Source organism: Candoia aspera, chromosome 1, assembly GCF_035149785.1.
Source record: "Candoia aspera isolate rCanAsp1 chromosome 1, rCanAsp1.hap2, whole genome shotgun sequence".
Taxonomy (NCBI): domain Eukaryota; kingdom Metazoa; phylum Chordata; class Lepidosauria; order Squamata; family Boidae; genus Candoia; species Candoia aspera.
In genome coordinates, this window is record NC_086153.1 from 52,079,477 (window position 1) to 52,097,446 (window position 17,970).

A 17,970-nucleotide genomic window follows, 5' to 3' on the forward strand; every position below is an offset into this window, starting at 1 on the left:
TAAACCTGTTGTGGATGCTTCCAGGGAGTGCTTAAAATGTCTTGATATAGTTGAGGGGATTGATAAACCAACTACATACAAGTAGAGCATCTTACTATCATGCAGGTGAACCCTTTGCACAGAAGATACTCTAGCCCCTGCAAGCTACCATCATGAAACTCAATGGCCAAAGTTCTTTGCATGTCTCTGTTACATTTTTCCAAGACATTAAAGCAATGTTATATTAATGCCCTCACCTGAGGCCACAAGAAAACAGGAGTCACGTGCAGGCAAGAAGCAATCTGATAAAGCAAAGTTAGGCTTCTCCAACCTCTTTTGCATCCAGCATAGATATCAAGTCAGCAGCCAGAAAAGGGAAATCACCTTGCAGCTTGCTTAGACATGCTGGGAGTTACTGAAAGAGGGCTGGAGCCAATTCAGTTTCTGTCATTGTCCAACAGGCCTGTTGTGAGATTTGTAACTGATGTGGATTCATTCACAAGATTGTACTAGAAGAAATATACATTGGCCAGTAGCAACGAAGGCTGATACCACCACCACCACCACCACCACCGCCATCCTTTTGTAGCAGCCGTCTTGCTATCTTTATGTTTTTCATCATTCACTGAAGGGCAGGAGAAGCTGCCTTGTCGAAGTCCAGACATTATCTGCTGGATGTCTTTGTGAGTTGCTTTGTCTAGTCACACATCAGACAAAGACACAGTTCCAAGGAGCTGTAGAGGGTGGGCTGAATGGGTTAATACTGCTTCATGGTATCGTGGCTCTTGCAACATCTGAGTTCCGATAAAGGGTGAAGTGGCATTTCAGAAGAATTTTCACTGGGTTAGACACTCACCATCAGAACCACTGATAGAATCAGATGCCTCCTTACAGTAAGGATTTTGACCATTTAATTGTCTAATTCAGTGTTCCTCAGACTTGGCAACTTTTAAGATGTGTGAACTGGGGTGCTGGCTGGGGTATTCTGAGAGTTGAAGTCCATACATCTTAAAGTTGCCAGGTTTGAGGAACACCGGACTAATGGATCTGATGTTGCCCAGCCAAGTTGCCCAGCCAAGGTAAAACTATCCTGTTGGGAACCCCACCACCACCGCAACCTTTTGATGAATGGGAAGGTAGGGTGACTTAATTGCTATGTAAATCCTAACAGTAAGCATGAGAAAGAACAGATTTGGATGACACCCAACCTTCAAAACAACCATACAGGACAAATTAATTGTATACATAAAAGAGGGAAAATAAATAAGTAAGTAAGTAAGTTTATCTTTTAAAACGTATCTCATAGATACACATCCATGATGTTATTCCCTTTCAGATTAATATTATGTAGAATGTAGAAAATGAGTGAACAAAAGAAATTAAAGACATAACAGAAAAGGAAATAGCAGCTAACATTAGTTTACATCAGCTTAATTCTTCCCCATTTCTTGAATTCCTTGAAAATCATATTTGCTTCCACCTCATCCATACATACAAGTAGTCCCCAACTTATGACCACAATCGGGACCAGCACTTCCATTGTAAATCATTGCAGTCATGAGTCACCCAATTTTATGACCATTTTTATGGCAGTTGTTAAGCGAATCCAGCTTCCCCAATGGGCGTTTTTTTGCTAAAAAGGGGAGGGGGGGATCGCAAAATGTGATCCCGTGACCACAAGATGCTGCGACAGGTGGTAAATGCAAGCCGGTTACCAAGCTCTCAAAATGCGATCATGCAGGGGGGGTGACATTTTGCGAAGCCCGGAAGTGCTTTACATGTCGTAAAGCACCCATTCAGAGGCTACTGTAACTTCAGACCATTGTTAAATGAACAGTCATTAAGTTGAGGACCTGTATTGTGCATTAAAATACAAGTAACTTTGCAAACATGTCATTCATATCATAAAGCGGACAGTGGTTGACTGTCCCACTTATCATGCTATAAACTGCTGCATGACAAAGAAAGTTCTTAAGAGCAAGAAAAATGTGGACGAGACCAACATTTGGGATCCCTTTTTAGTTTCTTTTTTTATTAGATTTAGGATGTTTTAAAACAGTAAAATGAGTGGCTTGCACTGTGCACTTACTTAAGCACTTACTTCATCACTCCCCAAGGAGCCTAGTCCTGCCCATCTCTTGGGTGTCATCCTTTATATCACACACCTTGCTATCCTTGAACAGGGAAGCTTTCAGCAATGTATGCCTCCAGGATGCATCCAACAACACCATGTGCATGACCACTAAACACATCCACTTTTAACGTATTTTGACTTGTGTGCCTCAAGATGGGCAGCCATATAAATATTTTAAATGAATGAATGAATGAATGAATGGTTTTATTGTATGTGCAACCTTGGAAATATAAATGATCATGTCTGTTTCCTATAAAAGTCTAAAGCCTCAACTTTTATTTTAACATAAACTCAAAGTGGAACAATGCATCCATACCAATGGATTATAGAAAGAACTCTGTAAAAATATATATAACATTCTTATACATATAAGTCTTTTATAAGAATTATTTGCCAGGAAGACTTATATATACATCAAAATCATCTAACACCTTTGAAAAAATCAAGAGATTTGACACTACAATAATCAGGTATCAGTCAATCTTAAGCTGACCCAGCTGTGTTCTTTCACAAATTTCTTCAACTGTCGGAACTTTTTCTTCTGAACTTTACAGCCTTCTTTTGTGACATACTTGAAGTACTTGCAGTCTAAGCATATACAAACAAAGATGAAATGGCGTTAGAACAACTTGTGACCCAAGGAGGGCTCTTCTGAACACAATCAGCCAATTAAACTGGGCATATTTTCTTAGCTTTAGACAAAGACAAATTTTAGATTTTGTTTCACTAATTGAAATATAACCTGGTTGATTCTTTAAGGCAACTGGCTGCACAAGGACACATTAGTAATCCTGATTCAGGCTTCCTACTTCCTATCAAGGATTGTACCTGTGTGGCCTCTCCCTGCTCACGAATCCCAGGGAGTCCCGACTTTCAAAACTCCGGGAGATGAAACTTCAGAAGAGACACTTGGAGATGAACAGCAAATCCAGCCAAACACAGGTATTACCTTGTGACAAGAACAGCAGCCAAACAACTATTTTTTGCTCTTACTGCCACTGCAGCCTCTTCAAGGTGACCTGGTCCCTCCTGCGGAGGGAAGGGTCAGAGAAATATCTGCAGGGCAACGGTGAGGACCACTTGAGGCATCTGTCACATGAAGTCACTAGGATCAGCTCTGAGCTGGACTCCGTGTGTAGATCCTCTGGAGTGGACCGAAGCAGAGTCTGGCTTGGTTATCTGGGGAAAATTTACACCTGTTGTAGACAAGTGTCCCTGGGCTGTAAACATGGCTGTCTGCCTATTAAATCAGGCTGGTCAAGGCCTTCTGGGAGACATCATGTGGTTGAGTCCAGGCCGTGATAAATTCATTCTTGAGTGAGGGGGTGGTTCTGCCTGCACTTGAGGAAGGAGTGGCCTGTCCCCTCCTCAAGAAATCATTTTTAGGGAAGGCTGTTGAGAAGGTGGTCAGGCTGCAGCTTCAGAGAGCCCTGGAGGATGTGAATTATCAGACACCAGAAGTAGTGTGAAATTTGGGAATCTGTTTGGACTTGTGGCTCCTGCTTGAATAGCAGGTCAGTTGTGGCCCAGAGGGCCTTTGCACACCTCCATCTTATGTGCACTTGTTCCTGGACTGGAAAGCCTAGCTCATGGTCACTCCCTTAGTCACCTCCCAGTTGGATTACTGCAACACATTTTATATGAAGTTGCCCTTGAAAACCACTCAGAAGTACAACTGGTCCAAAATACAGTGACACATGTATTTATGATGTACCACAGTATGCCCGTGTAACACTACTACTTTGATAGCTGCACTACTTTCCAGTAGCCTTCTGGGTGTCATTCAGGGTGCTGGTAATCACCTATAAAGCTCTTCATGGCAGAGTCATGGACTATGTAGGCTTTGGGGGGAAGAAGGAATAGTATTTTAAATACTATTTAAATATTCTTTTAAATCATCATCAACATATAAGAAAATAATATTTATAGGAGAAAAAAGTCACCTTTTCCCAACAATATTCCAGCTATCAGAACTTTTTCACAAGCAAGTTTTTTGTTTTGATGCCAGTTATTTTTTGCCAAATAAAGGCTGAAATGAAAAGCTGGCCACCAGTCCTTTCGGGTATCCCACTCCTTTCTGAGCCAGTGAAACTGCTTGTCAGTGCTGAAAAACATTCAAAGAAAACCCAATAGTATCTAAGCTAGGTTTAGACCTGAGTAGATATATCTCATATATTGTTAGGAGAATTTCATACTTTATTAGAAGATTGCAAAGATCGTGTACAAAGAGTTCATTGCTTCAAAAAGCTCACTCTGGGTAATCTAAGGCCATTTCTGTTTTCAGACAATTATAGTTGCACTCTCATACTAAATACAAATTCTAGTTCCAGTTTTAGTAAATCCTAGCTTAAATTCAAAAGGGCAGGTGAAGCAAGGTGAGTGTTAGCCAGCAAATCTAAGTAAACGCAGCTTTGTTCTAATTAAATGTCACTTTGGGCAAACATAGTTTTGACCTATCTTCAGTCAGTTAGAACCTTTCTAGAGGATCCAGCAAAAAAACTCTATGCAACTGATTTTTTTTTAAAAACTACACATTCCTATGAAACTCCACTGAGTTACTTTTCACTTTTATTTTTAATGCTTTGACCTGGTACAGTTGGATCACCTAAAACCTAGAATTTAAGGGGGGGAAACTCTTCCCAGGTGTGCATCTTATTAAAATTTAGCTAATGCTCAATAATGCAGATTACTAAATTTTCAGTAGACTAGTAGCTTTCTTGAACATTTCCAACTCTGGGTTACAGATTCTATTTTTTAAGGATTTCTTATTTCAATCTGAAATGATCCCTCATTTCATGCAAAGGACTAGAACCTTTCCCTGACATACCAGTTAAAGCTCATTAAGAGATTTTGCATAAAGGAGAATTTAAATATATCATATGAAATAGAACAGCAAATACATGTATCACATTGGGAGAGCTGATAGACTTACTTCTGCAGAATTTCTACTGTCTGCTTTGCCAAGTAACTCCAAGCTTTTATATTTTCCTTCCATGCAGCAAAATCCAAGGCTGCAAAAATAACTTTCAGCTGTAATTTGTGTTTTTTCCTTTTTTCTGAAATTAGAATATATCCCGTTATTCTTACAGCATTCTAATATTTTATGGTATTAGTTCTCTTTTCCAGTTGGTGAATTGGTGTTTTTTTTTAAAAAAATTTCTGAAATCAAGCACAAAAGCCCAATAGTAGCTGCAATATTAGCAACTAATCATGTTGGATATAGTCCCCTCATTTTGCAATGATAAAACACTATGTATTAACCTTCCCCAACCAGATGCCATTCTGAAACCAAGTGCCATTAATTCCTAGCTTTTAACCATGCTAGTTGGAAATGATCACAAACTGAGAAGGACTCAATATAAAATGAATTAAAAATCAAGTGATAAAAAACTAGTTTTTAAAATTAGCTTAAAAGCCAACCATACATTATCCAAAGATAGGGAGCCACAGCTAAAGAAGTCCTGTCCCTTGATGGACATTAATGGTTGGGCCAGAAACAGAGGGGTCCCATCACAAGATATGGGCAGGTTCATGGGAGTACAGGTGATCTTTTAAAAAACCGATCAGGCCTTTAAATATGAACACCAATAGGATAAACTGAGCCAGGAAACAAACAAACAAACAAATAAGTGATTATCAGCGTAATCTAATTAGCACGTTTGGCTTTCATGAGCATCCAGGCACTATCATCTATAGCAATTAATGTTTTCAAAACAAAGACAGTTCTGCACAGAATGGCTTACAATAGTTTAGTCAGGCTGTAACCAATGCAGGTGGAACAGGGTTGTTCTGCTTTCCTCCAAGAGGCCGGTAACCCCAAGATAGCAAAAGGCACTCTTGGCCATAAACTTTTATTTACATTTGCTTGTTACCTTTTCTGTTAATTATGGCTCAGGGAAGGAACACAACAACTAATTTGAGTGTAATGCTGGGATACCTTAAAAGGTCTTACTTGATTTTTTAAGCAATTTGTAAAATTCCAGCATCAGTTCATGGGAAGGAACAAGCTCATGCAGGATCTAGGAAGAAACAGGCACATGAATGAATGTTTGAAAGCAAAATTAGGCACTTTTACATCCCAGTGGTTTCACAGAAGATACCTGCAGATGTTTATGCCAGAGGACAGGATTGGACTGCCAGTTTCAACTCAGAACCCCAACATATTATTCAGGTGTAAAGTACACACCACATTAAGAGTTTGAGATATGCTGGCATCAAAAAAATATATATTATTAAGCACGTATGGTGCGTGAAGTCAGCCCATTAATATATCCCAGTTACTGCAGAGATTGCTGGCATCACACTATTATTGAATAAGAGTATCAGATTTGTATGGCAAATATTTTAGGATTGTGGCACAATTATTGCATTTAATTTGTCTTTTTAAAAAGTGTTAGAGCATTTTATACTTGGAAAACACAGTACAGAAGAAAAAAATCAGTGTAGAAGGCCATGACTATATACATATAAAAGTATGTGCAACATTTCAGTTACAAATACAAAAGGTGGTTTGGAAAACATCAGGGGCACCCTGTTTGCAACTTTTTAAAGCAACCCTGCCTTCTCCCAGGATCGTGTGGCTGCACTACCCACTACACAAGCCTAGGTCAAAACATACAGTATTTGGTTTAAGAAGTTGCAGACAGGTGCTATGTTTGCACCTCTGCATGCTCCCAAGTTCCTGTTCACTGTAGAAGACACTGAATTCTCTCAAGCAAATTGTGCAATAGCAGCATTGTGACAAAATAGGACAATGTTCTTAGAAAGGACAATCTGGGTTTGGAGAATTTATGTTGCTGCGTACATAGTTGCACCACTCGGACAGCTTTTGTTCCAGCTTAAGTTAAGAATGTAGGAACTTACGTCAGAGCTATAACTTCTGATTTCAGTGTGCAATTTGATATGCTATTAGACACATTCAACTTCCAAGAAGGCATTCAGATTTGATTGGTTGATTGGTGTTCTTCATTTTTCATATATAAAAGAGGATAGTAACAGAATCATAGATAAACAGAATAATAAAGCCCTAGAATTCTTGCCTGCAGTGCAGAGATCTGTGTTTTCCTTGATTCCCCTCTTCTCTTTAAGAACTGGTAGTAGTAGACATGAGCATTAGGGTTGGAAGGAAACCTGGAATCATACGCAGAGTCACTTAGCACTTCCCGTGCTTCTTCATACTCCTCGTAATGTTCCAGCAACTAAGGGAACATAAATGCCCAGCTGATCATTTAAAACTGCCATCATGTTACAAAGCAGTACAAAAGTGTTTTGCAACAGAATGAAATTATAACAAAAGCTCTAGTTGCAAATGATTAATTTAGCAATTCAATTATTTTTTAAATTTCATTAAGGCACGGTGCAAAAACATACAGCCTCAGGTGCAGCCTAGGGGGTCAGATGTGGCCCCAGAGGCTCCCTGACAAGCTCTTTTCTCACCCATATGCCCATCCAAGCTTTTGCCTGCCAATACTACTAAGATGGTGCAGGGCCTGGAAACCAAGTCCCAGGAAGAACAGTTAAAGGACGTAGCATAAGAACAGACTGAGGTGAGATCGTGACAGCAGTCTCTGGATAACTACAGGACTGTCATATAAAGGAGGGAATGAACTTCTTCTTTGTTGCTCTGGGGGTATTGACCAGGCCAGTGGATTAAAACCACAAGAAAGTAGATTTGGATAAGACACTGGGAGAAAATTCCTGCTGGTTAGATCTGTCAACCAATGAAACAGGTTGCCTATATGTTCCTTTTCAGTGAAGGTCTCTAAACAGAGGCTGGATAGCCATCTGTCCAAAAGGCTTTCACAAATTTTGCACAAGCAGAGGGTTGGACAAGATGATCTCTGAGTTCCCTTCCTGACTGCCCTCCCATCTCTCCCCACCTGCTGCCTCCCCAATGCTTTTCCACATTTCCTGCCCACTGTGCCTCCCTGCATTTCCTCCCCACTCCCATGTGGTTTTTCTGCCTTTCTATTATCCCACAGGCTGCTCCTCTTCTCTCCCTTTCCCTTCCTCTTCTATTCTCTTCTTCCTCCCTTATGGCTTCTTTTTCCAGTTTTTGTCTCACTGCTAAAATCAGCACCAGGGGGCCATCTATCAGCAGCTAAATGAGCCACAGCACCAAGGAAGATTTTGCTACAGTGATAAATATGGAAAGGGGATCTGTGTATGTGTGATGGGAAAAGTCAAATCTCAGTATCATAGCACATAATATAATAATATTATATAATAAGCATTTTGGACAGATGGATCTCCAACCTGTTTGCAGGCCTCCAGTGAAGGGGAACATATCATTCCATAAGGCAACCTGTTCCATTGAGTGACACATCATATCATCAGGCAATGTTTCCCAGTATCTAACCTGAATCTAGTTTCCTAATATCTCAAAACCACTGGTTCTGGTCTAGCCCATGACTGGTTGGTTCCACAAAAACATGTAGAATCATAAACTTTGGTTTACAGATCAAGTGGTTGGCTCCCACAATGTATTACGGCAAAACCAAACAAATCACGTTACAGCTTAGTGTAAGAGTCTCTTCTAGTGAGATGGGCAGCTATATAAATTCTACAACCATTCCCCACTTGTACAACCATGCCCTGGCAACCTCTTTCTTTCCCATGCGGTTGCTTTTGTTGCTCCCCAGCCCACGAGCAAGCCAGCTTTTAGGAGACTTTAGCTGAACCAGGGTTAATGCGCCTTCTGTGATAATGGTGAGCCAGTGTGATGGAACAGTTAAGAGTTGGATTGGCACTGGGGAGACCCAGGCTCTAATCCACCCTCAGCCAAGGAAGCTCGTTGGGTGATTTTGGGCCAGTCACTTTCTTTCAGTTCAACCTACCTTACGGGTACTTGTGGGGGGAAATGAGAAGAGGGGGCACTGTACATGCTACCTCAAGCTCCTGAACAAAAGGTGGGATATAAATCAAATAAATAAATGAATACATATGAGGGTTGTTTTGTTTGTGGTTTTTTACAATGTGGGGATAAATGTATGAGTTCATATGTTGGGCTCATGCCCATGAAACTAAGCATAAGGCAATACTAGTCCACCCAATAACTGTTTGACTAGCTGTACTTGACCGTTAGCTGTGTGATGGTAGGGCTTATACCACTTTCAAAATTTTCCAAATCTACAGACCTCCCCAAAAGCCTCTACCGCTAAGTTACCTAATGCCTCTTTAAAGCTGCCCCACCTGACAGCCATCCAGATTACATGACATGGAATTTACTTAACACCTAATCGGAGTCCTCTTTTATTCACTGCCATGGGATTGTCAACACAATATTTACCAAGCTATAAGACTTTGAACTGCCAATGCAACTTAGATCAAGTATTAATTAAGAGGCAAGCCTGTTGTACAAAGTGTGTTCTTACATCCACATAACAAATCACAAAAGGATCCCAAACTCCAGGAATTCTAATTATCTCCTTGAGGCTGACTTTAGCCTGCTGGTACAAGCCGTGCATTTCCTGCTGAAGAGAAGATTGTGCATAGCTGTCTTCATCTGTGAAAGGCAAGACACCCATCTCATAACTCCAATTTGAAACAGATGACATCATGATTCTACCCTTGGTTTTAAAATCAACTTTTCAAGAACCCTCCAGGAAAAAAAAACCTTAAAAAAAGAGATAATCGAAGATGGTGATTCAAATTGAACATAGGAAGGGATATGTTGTATTTACAATACAATAGCTGCCATTTCAGATCTCCTGAATATTTCTTGTACTAAACAAGCCAAACAATAAAAGTGAGGGGAAATGATAAAGATCAGTCCTTCATCTCATAACTGGCAAAATATTCAATCAGTGCCTCTGCTGGGAGTAAAAATACCACAATAATATACTTGGTAAGTTATGATCAGCATCTCTTTCATGAAACTCAAAAGTAGCATCCCAAGATAATCAGTTCATATTGCCAATAATATCTGCACATGGTTTGGGGTTGGGAAGAGGATGTTTCTCTGAAATACACAACCCTGGTTAAACAACACAGATGTGTTCACTTTCTCCCACTACCATTATACTGTGACAAACTTAATGGTCCTGTACAAACAGTAAGGGGTTAAAATGTTTTTCCACCTTGAAAAACCACTGCTAAAAATCGGATGTTTTAGGATGTAAAACCCTGGTTTAATACTTACTGTACAATATTATAGCTGAATTGAGCAACCATAGTTTCCCTACCTCTCCATTCTGTGTATTCTCAAGATGACTAACAGATTAGATTTCTCCTTACATTTTCCTTTGAGGAATAAAATTTAGCTTAGCAAGCTAAACCCATGTTGTCACTGCATTTTTGAGAGTCCTGATTATGGCCCCAAATCATAAATATTATTATTATCCAAGGCCAAGGAATATGATGGAGTTTATCTGCAAAGAGACTAAAACAAAAGTAGCCAGTTAAGAAAGCCATTTGGTTTGATTTCTCCAAGGCCAGGTTTCTTTTAAAACACACAATACAGACAAAATCAGAGGAGGAACAACTTATACAGTCATGCTTAGCCATTCCCCCATGGCTGAAGAAGATACCAAATGAATTTCAAAACCTTCTACATCAGTGTTGCTCAACCTTGGCAATTTTAAGATGTGTGGACTTCAATTCCCAGAATTCCCTAGGCAGCAAAGCTGGCTGAGGAATTCTGGGAATTGAAATCCACACATCTTAAAATCGCCAAGGTTAAGAAACACTGCTCTACATGCTTCATCAGATACCAATTTCATGGAATTCTCTGGGACTTCCTTCCTAGTAAGTGTGCCAGAGAACTCAGCCAAAGTTCTATCTCACCTTTCCCATTTCATGAACGGAATTGAAAAATGCATGGACAACTGCAGGAGTTCCTGCTGCATGCTGTCACAGCGCCATCTACAGGCACATACTCACCCAGCTCCAACAGCTCTGTCTTCTTTTTTAACCACATGTAATAGTCCAGCAGCCCCTTATAAGCTTGAATGAGTTTCAGCAATTTCTCCTGAGCAACTGTTTCTTCTCCATATCGCCAACTTTCAGCCAAGATCAAGTTCTGATAGGCCTCATCCAGAAACCCGCTGCACAAAAGGTGGAAGGTATGCTCTAGAGAAATCTGTAATATGAGCTTTGTTTACCAGGTTGAACAGAAGCAGCAACTTTGGATACAAATGTTCATAAACAAAGAGATCCCGCAGCAGTAAATCTTTCCAATAACTTCAGAAAAGAATCATGTCTTCAGAACTATTCTCTTTTACAAGGAACCACTTTCAACTGCAGGAGTTGTGTGTGGGTGTACTAGATGTTCAGTTTGTGTATGAAACCAAAGATTTTTACTGTAGAAAAAAAATCACATTTTTTTGCTCATACATGAGAGTGATTTTTTCCAGATCAGGTTGTAGAACAAATATGCTTATGATATTCAGTTAGAATCAACTAATTATGGAACCACTCATTTTTAAATAGCTCCAGAGCCATAACTAAAACACAGTTCTGTGTAATTAAAATCTGAAGCTGTATGTTTTATCGCAGAAATAACTTTTGTTATTGTAAATTTTTAACAAGACAATACAAGTATTAGACAAGAAAGAATTTTAAAAGAATATAGCGAATAAGAAAGAAAATAGAAAAAGATTTTTGATTTTAAAGATTTTAAAGAAGCAGCTTCTGATTTTTTTGACAGCAGTTATAAATACATTTATATTTTACCCTCTCTCTCTCTCTAAGGTTACATCATGATTCTTAAAGGAATCAGTAGCAGGTCTCATAATAAAACGGCACATTTTCAATATTAAAATGTTGAATTAAAATTATTTTCACCTTAAGAGTTTTTTTTTCTTACTTTTAAATATCTTTTGACCCCTAAATTTTTCATCCGATCTGCAAAACAGTTGATCTCTTCTATATTACTCTGTGGATGCTGCTGCAAGATTTCAGTTCCTATTCTCCAGATTTCCTAATCAGGAAGAAAATACATTCCAAGCAAATCATAAAGCCATAGTACTAGAAGCAAATGTACTGTGACTACTGATGCACCTTTAATGTATGCTATTATTTGCAACAAAATCACTGACATGATGCCTATGAGCAGAGGTATCCACAGGGGAGAGGTCAAGATGGCAGCCTCAACTGTGTGATCAAGGCTGCCATCTTGATTTTCTTGACTGACATCCCAACACACCTGCCTATGAACACTGCAGTTCCCATATTCACCTCACCACGGGCTGTACCCAGCAGGCATGGCAGGCAGATCAATCTGGCATTCTACAAATCAAAACATCAGCCTCTATCATCTTTATTTTCATAGAATACAGGACCTCTTATAGACCCAACATATATTACAGAAACATAAAAAGGGTGGGTGAATGTAAGGTAGGAAAACGTCAAAGATAAAATAGAAGATGGTAGGAAGCTTTCTGAAGGGCTAACAGGTGGTGAAGGCCAACCTCACCAGCTTGCCTTATGGCAACAGAACAGGTATTTCGTGATTGGCTGCATTGTTTGGCAACCGTTTTGTGAACAGACAACCCCACTGCAACTTACTCAGATGTTCTGTGAGAGCACCCAGTACATGCATTCAAATTTCCAAGGGTTCCCACTGCCTGAAAAAGGTTTGCACCCCAAATTTACAAATAAGACTCACATGTGGCACACCTAAGTGGAAAACACAGAAGGTTTCTACCCATTTTTCTACCCTGTTCTTAATCATATTACATAGAGGCACATGCTACAGAAATGTTAAAGCGACAACTCTCCACACATTGATTTCAAAGATACTGTGTTATTAATTTACTTACCTCTTGAGCTGCCACCCTTTTTCTTGCAGTTGTATTTTCCAGCATCTCTACATAGCTTATCATTAATTCTGCAGCCCTCTGCCACTGACTTTGTAAGAGGGCATCCTGGATACAGCATAAACAATCTTCTTTCACCTTTTGAAATTCTGAAGGTTTCACACCCCTATTTGCTTCAACCAACATAAGAAAATGTTATTTGTTTTCCAAATAATGCATATATAAAGCATTTACGGAACTAAGTTTGCCGTTCACAGAAAAAAAATGTGAACTTCTATATTCATGTCTGGAATGTGAACTCCAAGAATGTACTGTAATCAACTTTGTATTATCTGATTTCATAAACCTTATCAGACCCTGCAGCATCAAATTCTTGGGTCTTCCTGGCATGTTACCATGCATCACATCAACTGAAAAGCATTATGAATGAAATCCAGCTTGCTTTCTGATGAATGCACAAACATTATAAACATAAACAATCCTTCCTGTAATGGAATTAAAACAAGAAGGAATATTTCTTAGTGGAAGAATGTTGAGAGCATATGTGTGAACCGCCCTGGCTCCCACTTTCTTTCTAGGAACAATTCAAGGTGCTGGCTATCACCTTTAGAGCCCTACATGGCACCAGGCCATTTTATTTGCGGGACAGGGTGTCCCAAAGGTATCTGTCTGTTCCACTAGGTTAGATAGGCTGGGCATGATCCAGATGGTGAAAGGTCCTCTATGCAAGCACCAAGCCATGTCTGACCCTTTGGGGGGACGCCGCTTTCACAATGTTTTCTTGGCAGACTATAGTGGGGTGGTTTGCCATTGCCTTCCCCAGTCGTCGCCTTCCCCAGCAAGCTGAGTACTCATTTTACCAACCTCAGAAGGATGGAAGGCTGAGTCGACCTGAGCTGGCTACCTGAGAATCCAGCTTCCACTGAGATCAAACTCGGGTCGTGGGGAGAGTTTCGGTTGCAATACTGCTGCCTACCACACTGCGCCACACGAGGCTCTATGATCCAGACACCTTCCCTTAAATGTTGCCCCCAATGAGACCTAGGCAGCATGCCTTTTCTGTAACAGCCCCTGCTCTGTGGAATACCCTCCCCTCAGGATCCAGTAAGTCCCCACTCTCCTAGCCTTCCGGAAGGCCTTGAAAAGCTGGCTTTTAAATCAGACGTTGGGATAACATGAGGCCGGGGTCCAGTGATTGCAATTGTGAATCAGTTGGGAAGTGCTGGTTGCGGTGCCGGGATTCATTTTTTCTTTTTTGTATGTTGGTTTTACTGTTCTGATGGATTTTATGAACTGCCCAGGCTTGTGATGCCTAAGACCAGCAGCCATACAAGTCAAACAAACAAACAAACAAAGTGGAAAAAACTATAAAAGTGCCATCAGTTGTCACTCTGCATCTGGAGATTTATTATACCAAAGGCAGATATGTTCCAACATGTGCTGCAATAATAGGATGTCCAAGTATATTCAAAACTTAATTAAACATCCAACATCTTTATTAAAATTAAAGATGTTTAATTTTTGTAAACTGTTTATAAACTGTTGTCAGTAGGAAAGCATGTTTCCATACCAGATATAAAAACATACTTTATGCCAATTCCTAATACTGTAATGTTACTCTTGTTTTTCAACAGAACAAACATTAAAAAAAAATCTCAGGATACTTCCTTATAATTTGAAGTGTCTTGCTACAAAATCCTACATGAAATCAATACTTAAATTCAGCTTCATTGATCTGGCAACCCCAGATAAATATACAACTCTCCACATCTCCAACCAACTTGATGAATCCTGTAGCCCAACATATCTGAAGGGAACCAGATTCAAGAGGACTGATCTAAGCTAAGATGGCATACCCTTACTCAGAGAATGTTTGTATTACCATATTTTCTTTAAAGTACATGATGTTTATGTGGTAGAAAGGACAGTTCGTACTAAAATCTATTTCACTGGCCATTTTCAGTCACATACAAATCAATTTTTAGTGTAAACACCAGTATACAAAAGCACAATATTTTGACATTCCAATTGTCATCTGACAATTACAAAATAATGCTGTAATCAGTTAAATATAAACAGATCATGTGATACTTTACATGACTGTTTTTTGAATCAGCTAAAGAATTCTGAATTCCATATCCTTCCAAGTTCAATGCTCTTCTCTCCAAAGACTTTTGGGCCAACAGTTTACAGTTTAATTGCTTCTAGAATTTCCTTTTTATATTTACTGGCTTCAAAAGACAATCCCTTTCAGTAAATAAACCTAAGGTTGCAGATGCTACTGTCATTTTCCACTAATTTTCCAGCCTACCCTCTTTCTCCTGTCGTCAAAAGAACTCACATTTTGCCCCAGAGCAGCAAGGGAGTTTGTGGAAACAACAAGTTGAAGAACCTGATCAGTATGTAATAGCTGCAGTTTTACTACATACATTATATCCTAACTCTGGCTACAGAATTGCAGGAAGATATTGCAAGTTTCTAACATGTGATTTTTGACTACCAGTCTGTATACTGTTAAATACTCTGTCACCATCTCCTTAATATGTACTATAGCAGAGCATGCTGGTAAGGGCCACCTGATTGAATTTGCTTTGCAAAAAGGAAAAAAGTATCAGAGCAACAGCTAGGTTAGAACCCATCTTTCTAATTGCTAGTTTTTCTATAAACAAGGAGGATTCCATGTTATCTTAATGTTCAACATACCATTCCTCAACTGCATTCCAAAGTGGCACCTAAAAGATGTATTATGCAATTTTCTTGAACACAAAAACTATAAGAGGTTTTATAATAAAAGGTAACACTACCATGTACTGTATCTACATGGGGGAAGGGGAGAGAATGACCCCATGATTTTGCTACTTTCCTTCATCCCTACCAATTCCATCATGACACTAAGAACGTACTTGGATGGTGGAAATATCTTGGCAGTAAAGGCAAATAAATTCCTGGGAGCAGAGCATTGGCTGCAGGCACATCCTCTGTTTCTTCTTCTGTGGACAGCCAACTTCTTTCTTGTCTCAGTTCTTCAACAAAGTTATCCATTTCTATGACTATATGTTTTAAGAATAAGAAACAAAAAGGAGGAAAAAACATTGTTATAACCAGCTTTAAAGTAAAGTGGAAGAAAACCCATTACTTGTAGTTCAAAACTTACAAACAAAAAATCAAAACCTAATAGCCTGCAAAAACAGGAAAGAGGAAAAACACACATTACAGCTTAGAAAAAAATCAGCAACCTTCATAGTTTTAAATGTGTTTAACAGGTAATGTAGCTAGCCACACTAGTTATATTCCTGAACCTGTAATGGACACCTTTTATTGATGAGTTGGACATAAGCAACCAATCTGGCTTTCTTTGTGGCAGGAACCATATTATGGAATAAACTGCCATTGAAGTTGAAGTAATTTCCCTCCTTGTAACAGTTCAAGAACTTCAAAATATGTGTTTTCCCATCCCTTTCAATATTACTGTATTCACATTTGTGTGTTATGCAGAGGCATGGGGAAGGGGGCAAATGATGAAATCAGCATTGCACCTTTGCAAGCCACCCTTCTATACATGTGTCATGAAGTCATTCATATGCACATATGAAAAGGGTCCAGCTTGTATCCTAAGATGTAATGTTCCTTTCATCATTTCAACTGAAGCACTGGTCCTGCAGAGGTCTCTAGGTGCAGGTGTGTATGTGTGTGTATATATAAATAATTTTTATGCATCTTTTTCCTATATCTTGTGAGCCCTCAAGAACTCTTAAAGGAGTGGGTGGCATTAAAAATTTCTAAATACATACAAGTACAAAATTACAGAAAAAGCTGCCATTGACATGCTTTCCAAGTGGAAGATAATGTGACTAAAAAAGCCCTCAACTGAGGAGTTAGAGCCCACCTTGCTTCACAGGGCCTGCAATTGAAAAGCATAAGATTCATAGCCTCCTGGTAAAAAAGGAGTCCTTCAAATATTAACCCAGCAATCCACAGCTGCGAAGCGGGAAACTCAGCTGGCCTTTGCAGGAGTCTTCCAAGCACCTGTTTTAAGAGCAAAAGGAAAACGACAATACGAAATAACATCTGAGTTATAAAGATCGTGAAGACTATGTTTTGCGTCATCATAACCTGCAAATGAATTCATTAGTTTAAGCGCTGCAATCGTCTGTTGCTTTTGCAACCGACTAGCAACACACCCACACACCACTCACCTCCCTTAGAAGACTGATTGCTACCTTCCCTTTTCCTATTTCTAGTAGCCAGTGAAAACGCGACACCTGAGAACGCTTAAGATTGGCGCTACCTATCGGAACAGGAAGCTTGCCTTTCCTCCCACCTCCCTTCGTTCCGGTCATAGGGGAAGAACGCACCAGGCGTTCCTTCCGGCCGAGGATATGCGCACTACACTCTACGCAAAGGCAACGCCTTCTCTTTCACTTCCGATGCTTCGCCAAAGCGAGCGCCATCTTTTCTTTGGGCACCACGAAAACGCTTGCCCTTTATGCCACGAGATCTTCGCTGCCTTTCAAAAGTTTCAAACTCGCATGTGCATGCGTGAACCGTTTCGTTTTCTTGGCCTGATTGTTTGAGATTTCACTTTCTTTCCGGCATCCCTTCCCCGCCTCGGAGCCCAGGGACCAAGATACGCGTTTTTGTGCTCGTAAACTGAGCCTTGTTTAAAATACCGCCAGTTAATCCTTTCCATATTTTTTCAGAGGTCCTGGTGGTCTTTCGATACACAATAGAATGAGCAGGAACAAATAAGTTGACGAATAGCTTCTCAGGCTTTTTCGTACGTTGTCTCACTGCTGTATTGTCTGTTTTCATATTATGGTCTGTAGTCTAATATTGCATTAAAAAGTATTTACATCCAGGATAACATAGGTGCACTTCAGATTCACCTCCAGAAAATGCTTTTTGCAGAGGGTTGAGCCTAATAGACCTTGGCTGGTCTCAGAAAGTGAAGCAGGGTCAGGGTCTTCTCAGAAATCCCAGGGCTGTGGGCTAGACTAGGAACATTTTGAAAGAAGGCAATGGTGAACCACTCTCAGAATGATGTCAAGAAAACTACATGCATGAAACAACTTGTTTCAAGGAAGTCTACCTTTCCTTGAA

The 17,970-nt window shown here is 39.8% G+C and overlaps 1 protein-coding gene across 1 annotated transcript; it reads right to left on the minus strand.

Moving 5' to 3' along the window:
* Window positions 1-2,303: 2,303 nt before the first annotated feature.
* On the minus strand, window positions 2,304-17,303 carry TAF1A (TATA-box binding protein associated factor, RNA polymerase I subunit A). The gene is made up of 11 exons (XM_063303868.1): window positions 17,067-17,303; window positions 15,774-15,920; window positions 12,874-13,043; window positions 11,919-12,032; window positions 10,994-11,192; window positions 9,487-9,617; window positions 7,153-7,311; window positions 6,066-6,132; window positions 5,046-5,169; window positions 4,057-4,217; window positions 2,304-2,701 (listed from the first exon to the last, which is right to left on the minus strand). The coding sequence occupies exons 2-11, from the start codon at window positions 15,910-15,912 to the stop codon at window positions 2,580-2,582; spliced, it is 1,386 nt and encodes a 461-aa protein (XP_063159938.1). The 5' UTR covers window positions 15,913-15,920; window positions 17,067-17,303; the 3' UTR covers window positions 2,304-2,579.
* Between the last annotated feature and the right edge of the window lie 667 nt (window positions 17,304-17,970).

What these genes read in the sequence shown, in the direction of transcription:
- TAF1A (XM_063303868.1), bottom strand. Translation starts at nt 15,912, where the DNA reads ATGGATAACTTTGTTGAAGAACTGAGACAAGAAAGAAGTTGGCTGTCC. An exon ending in AAAGGGTGGCAGCTCAAGAG is followed by an intron (nt 12,033 to 12,873) that starts GTAAGTAAATTA and finishes CTTCCTGATTAG; the next exon opens with GAAATCTGGAGAATAGGAAC. An exon ending in TTGTGATTTGTTATGTGGAT is followed by an intron (nt 7,312 to 9,486) that starts GTAAGAACACAC and finishes ATGTTCCCTTAG; the next exon opens with TTGCTGGAACATTACGAGGA.